This window comes from Anthonomus grandis, chromosome 14 (genome assembly GCF_022605725.1).
Source record: "Anthonomus grandis grandis chromosome 14, icAntGran1.3, whole genome shotgun sequence".
NCBI classification, from domain to species: domain Eukaryota; kingdom Metazoa; phylum Arthropoda; class Insecta; order Coleoptera; family Curculionidae; genus Anthonomus; species Anthonomus grandis.
The window spans coordinates 6,748,804-6,763,808 of NC_065559.1; the positions used below are offsets into that span (position 1 = coordinate 6,748,804).

General features: G+C 35.2%; 1 protein-coding gene and 1 long non-coding RNA gene across 2 annotated transcripts; both read right to left on the reverse strand.

The window, feature by feature from the left end:
- Nucleotides 1-1,790: 1,790 nt before the first annotated feature.
- Nucleotides 1,791-15,005, reverse strand: LOC126744669 (SET and MYND domain-containing protein 4-like). Its single transcript, XM_050452182.1, has 7 exons — nt 14,667-15,005; nt 14,140-14,607; nt 3,281-3,632; nt 2,862-3,224; nt 2,355-2,492; nt 2,107-2,302; nt 1,791-2,052 (listed from the first exon to the last, which is right to left on the reverse strand). The coding sequence occupies exons 1-7, from the start codon at nt 14,950-14,952 to the stop codon at nt 1,840-1,842; spliced, it is 2,016 nt and encodes a 671-aa protein (XP_050308139.1). The 5' UTR covers nt 14,953-15,005; the 3' UTR covers nt 1,791-1,839.
- On the reverse strand, nt 10,967-14,124 carry LOC126744670 (uncharacterized). Its single transcript, XR_007663280.1, has 3 exons — nt 11,646-14,124; nt 11,276-11,583; nt 10,967-11,214 (listed from the first exon to the last, which is right to left on the reverse strand). It is a non-coding gene; the product is annotated as an uncharacterized LOC126744670 (long non-coding RNA).

Genomic DNA, 15,005 nt, shown 5'->3' on the forward strand with positions numbered 1-15,005 from the left:
AGAATTAAAAAAAAAGAAAAAGATCAGAACGATCACTTTGGATCAGATTCAGGATCAGAATAGTACTCTGGTCGCAAAGATTGTAGGTCGCTAGAGACACTGTAAATATTGCATAGATATTCGAACCTTGCGCTCATGTGTGCTTGGAACTTACCCAATGACGTGGTCAGCAGTTTCTTCCGCTTCCCAATAACGACCGCACTACAATACTTAAGTGTCTACAACATCTTAAGTGTCAGTCCAGTTTTCCAAGATCCATCACTAGTCGATTTTTGCATATTTTTTGATCTAGTAATTGTCTGGTGAGACAGTCAGAGGGCTCAACTATGTAAGCCTGTCTCTCCTAGGTACTTTCGTCTACCTCCGGAGTGTCAGATTTGTGTCAGCTACCCCTTTTTCTCCTGAGAATAATAAGAAAGTCCTCTTCCTCTATACCAGCATTAATTGAGTGTCCGGGGGCTTCAGATAAGCTGAACCCTTCAGCGCTCCTTCACCACTTCTTCTACGACCTTTATAAGCTCCTTCAAGAAGGGTTTTGATTAGTTTACCTATGAGCAAATTGATTTCTTCAGCAATCAAAGCGCATCTTGTGGATTTCTGAATTTGATCTGCGACATAATGAATTATTTGAATAATCAGGGTTTTGATGCCTTCTGAGTCCAATTCTCTTGCTTACATAACTAACTGACTTTGATAGATCAGGAGGCCAATTATACTCAAAAAGAGTATCGCTGACGACTCGACCAGTTCTGTACGAACCAAAACTATAGACGTTTGAAACTATAGTATAACTAAAAAAGTAATTTTTACTATGATAGACCTTGGATCTGTAGCTGACCCTGTTGGTCAAGCAAAGATTCTTGGGGTGCACATTGATTCTGCAGCTAACTGACAGATACAGGTGGAAAGTGCAGTTATGAAACTTAATGAGACCATCTATATATCTTCTTCATCATCCTTCAAATAATCTCCATAAGAATTTACAGCTGGTTCTTTTGCCACTTTCCATTCACAACTATGCTGTGCTATACTTGTGTGAGGCGGTGGTCCAAATGCTCACTTTTTTTTATTTCAGAGGATGAGCATTAGGATAGAGAAGGATCCTCTGTTCAAGGTTGACTGCATAGCTTGATATCTAGAGTTCCGAACATTTACCTTATATACTCTATTTTGTTCAAATCAGCTACCTATGCCACAGACAGAGACGTACACACAAAACCAGAAATAGAAATAATGCGATACGAGCATATTGACGTATAAAAGTGAAAAAATAGTATTCGAATAGTCTTAACAGCATATTAGCTCCATTCAATTTAGATCCTGCTCCTGCTGCTGATTTTGCTCCTTTATCAAGCTGACTTATTATTCAAAATATCATCACAAAGAGATCTTGAAGATCCAAAGGTTCCAACTTAGCTGAGAGAGTATTAGGAAAGAGGATGAGCTCTCAAAGCTCAGATCTTCCCTTTAACCTACAGGTCCTGGACCTTCCATGGACATGCCAAGCAGTGAAGACAAGCCAAAGACCTGTTATCTGTCCTGTAGCATTAACAAAGAAGTTATGTTTGATCTGATTGCAAACAATACATACAGGTCACTGTTGTAACTGTACACATAGGCATCAAGTTATTCAAAAGAATCCTGAGTGGTCACAACGTTACAAAAGAAAGAGCGATCAAAATGATAAATCGGGATCAGGATCATGGACTTTTAAGGAGGTCAGGTATCAAGGAGTAATCTCCTTTAGAAAAGTGTAGAATAAAGAGAACCAAGAAATAAGTAATAAATCCTGAAAAGGTAAATACCATAATATATTAAAAAATCTTCAACAAACTCCTCCTAACACTGAGTTTCTGGTTTATAATCAAAGGCCTTATTTCCAAAATGTAGCATACATATCCTCATCCGTTGCTGTATCTTAATAATCTCTGGATGGGGAGGCCTCGAATACTTAAACAAAATCTCCAAAGCCTGCACAAACTTTTTCAAAGCATTTTCAAAGTGTTTCATGCTGAGTTGGTGTTCTGCTTCTGGTAAAATCTCTTCGAGTTTCTGAAATGCAATGGATTTTAAATCATCTGTTTGCGTACTATATTATTTACTCACCATCAATCCTCTGAGGTATGGTATCAAACTCGTGGTATTATTACAATATGGACACGTAATAAACGGATCATCTTGATCTTTAACCGTAAATATATAGGGACATCTATCGGTCTTACATGGAATCCTAAGTTCGTTCTCTTTCATTTCTTGAAAGGTCGGCCATAGATCCGTGCAGGGCTGACAAAGACACTCAAACCTAACAGAAAGAGGATGAATTCTTTATCAATTCTGTAAGAGTAAAATTATACCAATAATTATTTTTCAGCTCCTCTTGACGTTTTTCCAAGGTATCTGTCATATAGAGTGGACCATAATTTTCATAAATAATATCATCTGCTTTAATTGGCTTGATTGCACGAACTATAATTTTGTTTTTAATATTATATCTGGAAAAAATAATTAGGATTAGTCAATCTTAAACGGTCGTATCTTAAACACATAGTATTCCAGATAACATATGATTAAATATCTTCAGTGCAGTTCTGGGTAGGTTGTGATCCATTCTTTAAAGTATCTGCATTTTTTGAGCTCCAAAAGCACTGCACTAGATGTCCCAGTGAGGGTACTTCCACACTGACCTTAAGTGTAAGAATACGAAGGGTGTACAGACCTCCTCAAAGAACAGATCATATACGACGAGTCCTCAAAGAGACAAAAAGCCAGATGAATGAGTAAAGAATCAGAGTGACTAAAGGTTTAGAACTTCGTTTATATGGGGATATCAAGAAACTTATTTAGAATACTTTCATCTTTACCTCACAATGCTAGGATCACAAGAATGATTAAACAAAGCTAATGTAGGATACAGTGCGGCTCCTATTGTGGCATTCTCATAATTTGTAAACATTATTGGAGATTTCTGTGCGAGATCAGTAGAGTTTTGTAGCTCGGACACTTCGTGGGCATTAAACTGTAATATTTGCAAATGGCGTAGTATTAATGATCCGATAAAGAGCTCATCCTCAGTTAGGATGTCGTCTTGATAGTCTCCAAAATAGGAGCCATGCTTCAAAATTCTTAGGAGATATATGGACATGCAAGAGTAGTGGATTAATTCCTCTTTTTTCCTGAGATCCTGGTTCCGACATAGGAAGAATACGTTGTCATAATCATCTGAACTGAAAAAAATATAAATTTAATAATTTTATTGAATATGTTTGCTTGTTTTACATACCGATAAATCTTTTTTCTGACTACGTTCTTTTTGCAAGAATCCTTCAAGAAATCCTTCAACTTGTTTCTTTTATCGAGGAAAAACTGTACAGGTTTTTGGCTGATGATACGTAGAGCCAACAAGCAATTCACCGAAGCCCCTGAATCGAATAAGTTTCTCTGAAAGCCACATTCTACCGCGTGGAAGGATTTTGTGGCCATTCTGCTACAGTGGGTGCTACAGAATATAACATCTGCACATCCTGGACAAGCTATTGGTAGTTCCACTGAGGTCAAACAGTTTTGACAGTTGACTAGGGCGTGGTCTTTGTCTACCACTGAGGAAAAAGCAGGTTCTTCTACTAGAATAGTACCTAGAAAAAATGATAATAGATAAAATAATTTTGATCATTAGTAGTTATATTTTTAAACTCTTTCCGAAAAAAATTATTTTTATCGTCAGATTCTCACCGTATCACTGAGGATGACCATTTATATGTTCGAAACATGTCGGCTACTTAAGAAACTTTGAATTTCATTAAATAAAAATAGAGGGAAAGGAGGTTTTTTTTTATTTGTTCCCTTTGACAACTCATAAATGAAGTACTTCTTTTTCTTTACAAAACAGAAAAGTTTTAAATACTCTGGTTTGATCATTGACAAGAGATCAATTTAAAATAAGCTCAAGAGAGACAGAATATGATACATTCCAGGGACCATCAAAAGTTTACTCTGACTGGTGTTAACTTTTTTTAATGCTATTTTCAGTAATAGTAACTGTGATATAATTTGTGGTTTTATTAAAGGCCTCTGAGAGTTCAGTCCATATCATTATGAAGAGTGTTCAGTCATTTCTGCAAAAACTAATTTTCTACGGCTAATCACACACCACACATTTGTTGAAATCATTAAACGGTTCAGACATTAAAAATATGAAGTCTTAGCTTCTTCCTTCTTCCAGGTAATTCACGAGATCTAAACAATACCATTAAGATTGGTTACTATTAGACTTTCAAAAAAAGTTTGTGATTAAAAAGCAAAGTGTGGTAATAAAACTAGATCTTACACATAGACACTTTATCAACAACAACAAATGATTAAACAACAAATTTGAATTTATTCGTCATCAAACGTTCTTCCCATTTCCATGCATTGTACTTATGCTAACGATTAATCCAATCATACATGCCCTTTTTCTGGATGAACTTCAGCTCGTTCTTCGAATTGTCTTAAGTGGCTTCAATCGATTCGAAATAAAGTATTCGAAGTAGCAATTTAAGTTTGGGAAACAAAATAAAGCACAGGGACGCCATATCTGATTAATATTTATAAACATGGCGAAGATGGCTATTGTACCATTTATCAGGAAAAGGGTAATGAATGTCCCTAGTCTTTGGATAAGTGGCATCAAGATTGTTTCCAGGTTGAAATATCTGGGTTCCGTCTTGATTAGAAAATTCACCTGGGAACAGTAAGCAAATCAAAACGCTCCAAGGACTTGGGACAGGAATATTAGGGTCTAGAGCACACAAATCCATAGCACTAAACAAGGATACAACGGAACTACACGCGATATTGATGACTGTGGAAATCCTATCCGGAAGAAGATAGATGGCAATACGAGTTAAGATATTCTCGGATAGCCAATCGGGTCTTAGAGCGACTATACATACAGGTCCAGATTATTATTGGTATGTCACAGCAGGCTTAATGACCTGGCGGCTCGGAATCAGATCACTCTAGTCTGGATACCAGGACGTGAGGGGTACGCCGGATATAAAATGGCGGACATCTACGCAAAATAAAAGGGCTAAGGAGAACTTTATTGGATCCACTCTACCTAAAGAGTTCACAAAAGTTCACCTATAGGAGATATTGAAGTGTCACCGATGGGTTAGTTCACTCTAAACAGTACCAGAGCTTAAGAACCTACGAACGCTGGTAAGGTATACCACCTATAATGAATAGGCTTCTCTGACATAGACACGTGCAGATTCTACGGTGAGGAAAAGGCGTCGATGGAATGCTTGATTTCAAATTGTGGAGTACTGGGCTACAGGAGATACAGGAATTTACAAAGAAGATCTGGGGGCCGTATTTTTGAAACCATTCGAATTTGATTTGCATACGAAATTAGAGGATTTCGCACGAAAAATCGATATTCGTATTTTCCACCGCATCGTATGCGAACTTTTTCGCATGCGGTGTGGGTATATATAGGTACCATTCGAATTTTAAAGTTCGTGTGCGATTTTCAATTTGATTCTGCCACTTGTCTTGTTTTGATTTTAAGCTAGCTTTGTTTTTTTTTTAATTTGTGTGAGTTCGTTAAGCATTTTCGTAGTGTTTTTTTTTGTGGTTTATTGAATAAAAACAACTATAATCAAACGGCAAGATTGATCAATCTTGTGCAAAGAAACGTCGATGCATTGGAAGAGACTGAAACTCAGCGGCAGATCGAAAGAATGCAATGTACTCTTCATTTCTTGACCCATTTGAAGTGTATTTAGATGCTCAATTTATTAAATTATATAGATTAAGCAAGCCTATTACGATGGAATTGATGTGCTCCAGGGAGACTGTGTAATCTGTCCGCTACTTTTGTCCACAAGGCATGTGCAGCTTTAGCTAAAAAATCTTGGGTGAAATTCCCCGACTTTAATTCCGAGTGCTCTGCCACAAATAAAATTAATTCTTTCTTTTACTCACTAGACACAAAAGCGCAATATTTTTTAGTTTTTCGAAAAACCCAAGAAACGCTTTAAAAAAACCGCAAAATTCCCTGCACTGGGATTCTAAAATTACGATTCGACACCAGGCCCGGATTTACAAAAAATACCGCCCTGGGCACTGTGGAAATTGCCGCCCTGAGCACTGTGAAAAATGCCGCCCTTTTTTTTTGAGGTGATTTTAGCTTGCGAAGTTAGGGTAGGTAAAATCGTATGCTAAGGATTGTTATTTGTCGCTGGTCAACTGATTTATTTTGTACATTTACGTTTACATCACAGATGTACATATTATTGTGTTTTTTGCAAAACAGGAATAGCAAAATAAACAGTAAAAAGTGACAAGATTATATTTGTGGCCTGTGAACTGTGCCTTATCAATAACGATCTAGAAGTAGCAAATTCTATTCAAGTTTCTACAGATAAAATTACTTGTATGTAAATAAACTTATATTTTATCGTTCGATCTATCTCTTGCTTTATACGATCTGTAATAAGCTGAATTAATAATTTTTTTATTCCATCTTTTTTTTACACTTTTAAGAGTCAAACGTTCCTTTTTTAACCTAAGTTAACTTTGAGAAAAACTAACATAACTTTTGAAGAACTTAAAAGAAGAACTCCCAAATCTGGTAAACATTACTGTTAAAGGCCATTCAAAAACTAGTAAAAAAGCTTCATGACAAAATTTTTTACGATTTATACGAGTGCCACAATATAAAGAGAAAGATTAGGTCCCATAAGAATTCATGTTATATATATTTCATGTTTCATATTCATGCAATACGTCACCAACACGCGCGCGAATATGGTTCTGGTCGCCAGTTGTTTATCAGCAACCGTCCGAATATTAACCTAGAAATTCTATGATTTTCTGGCTTTGTAAAATCATACTGTGCAGAAAGTCCCAGAGTACAAAAATTGGTAACTATACGTCTAAAGGCTTATACTATAACCGATTGCGATTTGTAGTTGTTAAAATAACGGGTTTAAACAAGGATAGCAATAAAAAATAAACGTTGTTTACATGTGCACTTATCACGTGGAATTGGGTATACTTTGCATCGCTCAAGTGCGATGTAAAGTATCCCCAACTTGCAAGTGGTGCAAAGTATCCCCTACTTGTCACGTCCAAACTATTTTCATTCGCAAGAGTAAAAGTTAAATAGGTAAATGGTTTTCAGAAAATGCCCAGACGTTATAAAAGGAAACTGGGATCTCGCAGATATGCAGACTACTCAGAAGAACTTTTGAAGGCATGTTTGTCAGCAATACAAGGTGGCATGAGCACAAGAGTTGCCGCTGAATCCTTTAACATTCCAAGGAGAACTATTTTTTACAAATTAAAAGGAACACACACTTGAAAACCTGGATACCCATCAATATTCTCTTATGAAGAGGAAAGATGTTTCGTACAATGCAATCATAGCCTTAGTGATTCAGGTTTTCCTGTTACTGGAATGGAATTGCGACAAATAATCAAGAGCTATTTAAATCGCAAAGGAAAAAAAATACTCCAGGTATCGATTGGGTCAAATCATTTTTAACTCGTAATAAGGACCTTACTGCAAGGATAGCCTCGAACATAAAAAGAAGTAGGGAGGAACAGCACTCAATGCAAACCAAATGCCTGAATACATAGAAAATCTAAAACAAACATTAACTGATGTAGAGCCGCTATTTTTAATTATGACGAGACAAACTTAACCGATGACCCCGGTCAAAAAAAGATATTAACTAAACGTGGTGTTATCTATCCTGAACGAATTTGTAATTCCTCAAAGAGTAGCATTTTCTTATGATTTGTGGAAATGCAGCTGGTGAGCTTCTACCTCCTTATGTGGTGTACAAATCCAAGCATTTGTGGGACACCTGGACTGAGAATGGTCCCCCTAGTACGCGTAATGCAAATACTGCATCTGGTTGGTTCGAATCACAGACATTTGCAAATTGGTTCAGCACTTTCCTATTGCCCAGGCTTAAAAAAAATCAGGGAAAGAAGGTCGTTTTAGGAGACAATTTGTCCTCTCATATTAATGATGAAGTCCTCGATTTACGTCGAAGACACGACATTGATTTTGTATGTTCCGTATGTGCCTCCGAACAGCACCCACGTTACACAACCGCTAGATGGTGCATTATTTGCCCCCATGAAAAGAGCCTGGAGAGACATTTTATCTCAATATAAGAAAACTTATGTAGGGAGTAAGTAGATCGAATGTACTTGCGAAACAGCATTTTCCAATGCTTTAACGATCATTAATGGAAAAAATTTAAAAGAATAGCGCTGAGATATTAAAGTCGGGATTTAGGAAATGCGGTATCGTCCCTTGCGATGTAACACCGCTCTTGGAGCGGTTAACAACAACTAAGCAATCTAATATGAAAACTGCTAGCGACACAAATAAATCAAGTTCGTCGGATATCGAAAACACTTTCATTAAGTATTTAGAAGATAAAAGACAGGAAGCCACACAGTTTAAGCCGGGAAGTGTAGGAAGAAGAAAATAACGGTTTCAGCAGGAAACAGTATTGCCCATTCTGAAATTAGTTTAACAGATCTAACTGGAGCATCTACATCCACACCTCTTCAAGCTGTTGAACCAGAAATCGTAGATGATTCAGAAGAGGACATTGTTTTGGACGACCACTTTCCACTAGGCAGGGATTCATCAGATGATGAAATAATGAGATGCAAGAGATGGAAGAAGAAAAAGAATTTAATGAAAAACTCGTCTCAGGTTCTCATGGAACAAATATTGTCGAAAAAGTCAAAAACTCTGGATTAGATGATGTTAAAAAAGTTGTTGGTGAGTACGTTTTATTTTCCTATGAAGATCATGTTTATCCTGGAGTGATAACAGCAATAGAAAACGATGGAGCGATGATCAATGCTATGGCCAGATCGATAAAGTTTTGGAAATTACCAGAAAGACCTGATGAAATATGGTATTCGTGGGACAACGTAATTGGCGCCATTAGCCCTCCCAAGAAAATGTCCAAACGAGGATTGTACATTGTCCCAGAATGCGACAAATTGTGGTGGGATTAGTTTCAAACGTTGTATTTTTACTATTATAATGTAATAATAAAGTTTGTTCATTTAAATTGTAGCAATTTTCTTTACTTTTATGCTTGTTTCATAAATGTATGTAGGTAGGTAGATTTATATCCACGAAAACTTGGCCCACGAACATTTTTTCGCATTTAATTGATGCAAAGTTTGAAATCATAAGGGTTTTCTATGCACCAGCAAGCATTTAGTAGCCAAATATTAATAAAATATTGAGTGGTGCAAAGTATGACTTTTTTGGGGTATACTTTGCTCTACTAATAAAACTAGGTTGTTCTCTTGATTAGACAATATACGTAACAAATAGCTATAATCAGAGTTATATTACAACCTACTCAATTGATATTTATAATAAAAAGTTCAGATCTTTTTTCGAGTGACGTTATATCCTAACTAATAAAATGAAACTAAAAAAAATGGTGCAAAGTAACCCCGTTTTACGGTACCATTTTTTTTTCCTAAAATAAATTTCTATTTCCTAAAAACCCTATGGTTTGACCCAAATGGTTTTACACTACTTATATAATAACGTGCCGTAATACTGTAGTTGAAGGAAAACTCTGTATCTAACCTCGATGGTAATACAATATCCTAGCTGACCATTCTTTTTTTTAAGGTGTTGCTAGATCAATTTGAATATTAGATTGCTTATTATCTAAAACTATCATATTGAAACACTAGTAAAATCCTTATTTTAGAAATTAATTTGTATCCAATTAAATATAATTTGCTTTCGTCTTTTTTTTTATCACGAATGGAGGTTAAGTCAAAAAATATATAAAATAATAGGAGAAAAATACTTTTTATTAAGAATTGAAAGATGTAAAATGTTCTGTCATTTAATACAATTGCAAAATGGAGACGAATTTTTAATTACAGACTTGTTTGATCATGTAGACAATGAAAATATTATTAACAGTTTCGAAAAACGAGCTGACAGCTATAGAAATCTAAAGATGTATATAAGCGTGTCGTTTTCATCGAAAGACGCGTCTGACTTTTTGTGTTGTGAGCAATTACTTCATTAAAGCAAATCTTACTCTTAATATTTGAGATGTAAACATTCCCCATGGTAATTTATAAGTATAACCGTTGAAAATTTTTTTTTCTTCCTTGAGATTTGCCGCCCCTCAAAATTCTGTCGCTCTGGGGACTTGCCCCAGACTTGGACCCGACTGTCCCTAGTGTAAATCCAGAACTCTTACTGTATATCGTATGCACCAGACGATATAGCTTCTTCCTTATATAATGCGTGCATAATGTGTCAGCATCCTTTTTTAAAACATTTGTTTCATTGATTGTTTCCCAATTATCATACCAATTTTTCATTAGTATATCAAAAAGCTTTCTTAAACATAACAACTATTAGATCTAATTCGATCCTATTTTCCACAACCATCTGTTAATAATAGAGACAGAGGAAGTAGAGTTACCATTGAATGGGCAGTTTTAGTATGTCAAGATTTTATGCCACAGATTATTACCAAAGAAGCGTTGAACAAGATTTTAAATTTGGAATTATAGTGGAATAAAATCGCCTTAAAATTATGACTTTTCGTGATATAAAAGTATAACTTAATGAAACTCATAATAAAAAAAAGTATAACTTAATGAAACACATCATATTGTAGAGGACCTTCTGGAGCATCGAAAATGGGAAAGTACAACTTTTTTTTTGTAGGGCCGAACTTTGAAAATGGCCCTTAAACGTGTCCAAGCGCAAATTAAAAAAACTACGTTTTTCTAAACATAAACTGTTGTATTTACATAAATATGTGCCATAGAAATCTGATTCTTTTGCACAGATATAGCTTAAGCATAAGCGCATCTGGTGGCAATTAAGGAATTTTAAAAATGTGAAAAGGTTTTTTGTTTTTAAGTTAGGAATATGAAATTTTCAAAATGGGGCATCCAAAACTTCACCAGCGGTGAGCTATGCGAAATATTGAAAATTTGTATACATATATATTGAATTCAATATAGCCAGAACATGTGGAAAGTTTAAAAAAAATTAACAGTTTAAGTTGCTAACTTAAACAGTTACAAAAATATGAATTTTTATATAACGGCCATTGGACGCGCGCTGATGCTGGCAGCGGCTACCCCAATATCAGTCTAAATATGACCAAGGTTTGCGGTGCAAACTTTTTTTTGCATCTAGAAATTAAAAAAAAAAACATAAGGAGTAAGATGTAAGAAAGTTTTGTATGAGATTTACCCTAAATATTTTCCTCTTCGTCATCATCATATACGTCAGGGATGTTATGGTTCTGACAATTTTTGCAGGAACAATCGCTGCAGCATTTTAACCCTTCTTTTAGGCATACACATTTATTATCAGAGCACTGTTTATCCTTGCAGAAGAAGTCCAATATTTGTCTTATATCCCCAGGTATGGGATCAGCAGTCATTAGAACGGGCTCCAGAATATGGTTAATTTTGGTTCAACCAAAATTAATGGAGTCAAGGGTAGGCATAATAGGTATATGACTGGAAGTCCATATCCTACGCAGTTGCAATATGCACCTAAAATGTTTATAAGTTTTGTTTTGTAATAGTATCTAAATTTAAATTATAACTACACTAACCTTAGTACATGCTGATAAAATGCGTCGTCTGTTGGTGGAAGTTCTGATGCGGACTTATTCGAAGTTGTTGTGAGTTGGTAGCTCAGTGCATTAAGTGTATTAATGTCCTTGTTTTTATTTTTATATAAAGCCAGTGCAAAATTTGTGGCAATATCAACTGCTTCAGTTATAGTCAGAGTGTAGATTTGAAAGGGTTTTACATGTTTGTATATTTTTTGAAAATACGTCATAGGCTGTTTTTTTACCAATTTTAAACATTGCATTTGTTGTGTCACACCCTGTTAACACATGCAGGGCTGGTAAACACTGGCAAATTTGATATCCTAGTTTATTTACTATTTCGGATATCGAAATAATCCTTTTTTTGTTGCCTTGTCCTAATTCGATCAAAAGGTCTTTTTTTCCGAATTAGCTTTTATATATTCAGAATAGTAAAAAATTAGTAATATGACAACGTCGGTATCTACAGACTTTACTAGCACCTTTTCTTGAAGCATTTGGTATTCATATGAAACATGAAGTATAATTCGTGTATCAGCCTCATTATGATTTGATGTCAGATCTTTTAATTCGGTAACAGCATTTTTGTCAACTAAAAAACATGAGTCTGGATTCTCAAAACCACCAGCAATGATCAGAGTTTCTTCTGTTTGCAAAAGATCAGGTGAATTTTTTAGAAGATAAGCGGTCAGAAATTTTAGTAGAGATCGTTTATTTTCTGACAATCTCCAAAAATCCCTAAATTTTACCACCTTCCTACATCCAAAAACTTCATATGCATGCGCATCTGTAAAATCACCTCTTCTACGTCTTTCCAATGACGTGACGGATTTATCATATTTATCAAAAACCACTGTTATTCTTATTTTTCCAATCCTTTCGGCTTATTGAAAGAATTTGTTTCAGAAAAATACATGCGAGTTCATTAAAAGTGGAAAATGATTTTTCATTAAGTCCTCGAATAAGTACCATACCATCTATTATAAGTGAATTGACAATTTCAGCTGAATTAATTGCTCCATATGGCTCAAATTTGGATAGTAATTCAGACTTAGTTTTAGACTTACTTTTAATCGATTAGCAGTGCCCACTCTACACGACACTCCACACGCCATGTACGAGCGCCCTTTTATAGTATACGCACGCCGGCGCCGCGCCTGCAGTTCATTTGAATTTATAGAGCGCATTTTTGGATTCTATTAGAAAAATCATATTTCTCTAACCCTTCAAGTTAGCAACTTAATTTTTTTTTTAAACTTTCCACATGTTATGGCTTCATTTCATTCGATATATATGTATAAAAATTTTCAATATTTCGCATAGCTCACCGCAGGGTGAAGTTTTAGATGCCCCATTTTGAAAATTTGATATTCCTAATTTAAAAACAAAAAACCTTTTTATATTTTTAAAATTCCTTAATTGTCACCAGATGCGCTTATGTTTAAGCTATATCTGTGCAAAAATTCAGATTTCTATGTCACATATTTATGTAAATACAACGGTTTATGTTTAGAAAAACGCAGTTTTTCTAATTTGCGCTTAGACACGCTTAAGGACCATTTGCAAAGTTTAGCCTACTAAAAAAAGTTGTACTTTATCATTTTCGATGCCCCAGATGGTCCTCTACATGATGGTATAAGTTTCATTTAGTTATACCTTTGTATCACGCACCCTTAGAAATAAGCGACTTTTAGGAGCGATTTTATTCCACTATTAGCGAAACTACTGCAAGTCGTTGGATCCATAAAATTACTGAAATTATTGACAATCCCCTTGCTGACCGACTTATTAATTTTCCAAATATAAGAGATGAAAGAAAAATTAAAAAATTAACATTTATGGAAAGATCCAATTTCCCTGGTGTTATAGGTCCTATTGATTGCACCCATGTTGCCATATTAAAATCAACAGTGGATGAACACAACAAGTTTTTGTGACTTTCCATGAATTCAATTATTACTTTCCAATGGATAGTGAAAATTTTAAACGACATATTATGTGGAGTTAATTTAAATCTATCAATATCAGAAAATTGGTTTTTATGCTTTTTAGATAAATTATAAATTTGTCTTTCAATTTTTTCTGTAAGATCTTTAGATAATTTAGAATAATTACCATCCATTAATACCCAATGAAATAAGTAACTTATATAGCTAACGTTAACTGTCCACAAATTCAAATTTGGTTAGAATTCGTAAAACCCAGAGATAAAAAAAAGTGATGAGCGGAAAAAAAAGAAAACAAATAGCTATAGAAAATGCAGTAACGAAGCAATCATAGAAAAATGGTAAAATTTAAAGAGAAAAAGCTCCTCTTACATCGTGAAAACGCGCGTGTGCACACCTGAGCAGTTTAGGTAAATTTAAAAAAATATATAATCGTCCTTATCCTTACTAACAGAATCTTAAACAAAGCCATTATCAAAAAATAACTAAATGCTATCTTTTCATTTACTTCTAAGCTTTTAAAAATGATTTACTATGAAAATTCATACCCGCTTCAATATCCTCGACAGCTTTAGCATATCGGCCCTGATAACTATCTTGTGCCACGGTGATTTTCGGATTTGCAGCAACAAACTCGCTTCCAGCGACAAAACGTTCTTCAGTAAATGCCGGTATCAGCTCCTGGTACTCCTTCGCCTTTTTCTGATTTCCCTTTTTATTATCTATTTTTGCTTTTTCAATTTCTTTAATTTTGGACTGTAGGGCGTCTTCTTTTAAGTTGCTTTGCCTTAAAGTCTTAAGGGATTCTGCATAAGCTTCAGCCGCCAGGTTGATGTTGCCCAATGCGTCATAGCATTTAGCTTTTCGCAGCCATAATTTGTACTTTAGGTGCTTGGGATAATCACCAATTTCACTTATGTAGTCCAAATCGTCCAGGACCCGCCTGTATTTTTCTAATTCGAAATTGGTGGCGCTTCGGTTTGATACTAGAATCGTTAGAAGTTCTCTATCTTGAACTGTAAGTAAACATATTAAAGTTTAATAATGTCTGTCAAAGTATTTTACAAACGCTTACTTGTTTCTTGTGGACAATATATAATCCCGTGATTATAACACTTGATAGCATCTCCATACTCTTTTTTAGCAAAGAACCGATTCCCTTCATTTTTCTTCTCCTCGGCCAATTTAACATCCTTATCACTCGATCCTGATCCTAAGGGAATCTGTTGGGCGACATCGTACATAAGTTTAATTCGCGTTATATCATCCTTGGCTTCCCTAAATGACTCGATGCAGTCATTCGATAATTTCCCGATGGCTTTTTCGCAATACTTCTGAAAATCCGTGATGTTGGTTTTCATTTTACCGAAACTGAAACTCTGGAAAATTGGGATACGCGTACCGGATTGTGTTC

Coding starts and splice junctions, on each gene's coding strand:
- LOC126744669 (XM_050452182.1), bottom strand. CDS start 14,952: ATGAAAACCAACATCACGGATTTTCAGAAGTATTGCGAAAAAGCCATC. Junction 2,493..2,861: donor TGTGATCCTAGCATTGTGAG/GTAAAGATGAAA, acceptor TATTTTTTCCAG/ATATAATATTAAAAACAAAA. Junction 2,303..2,354: donor GAGCTGAAAAATAATTATTG/GTATAATTTTAC, acceptor TCTTTCTGTTAG/GTTTGAGTGTCTTTGTCAGC.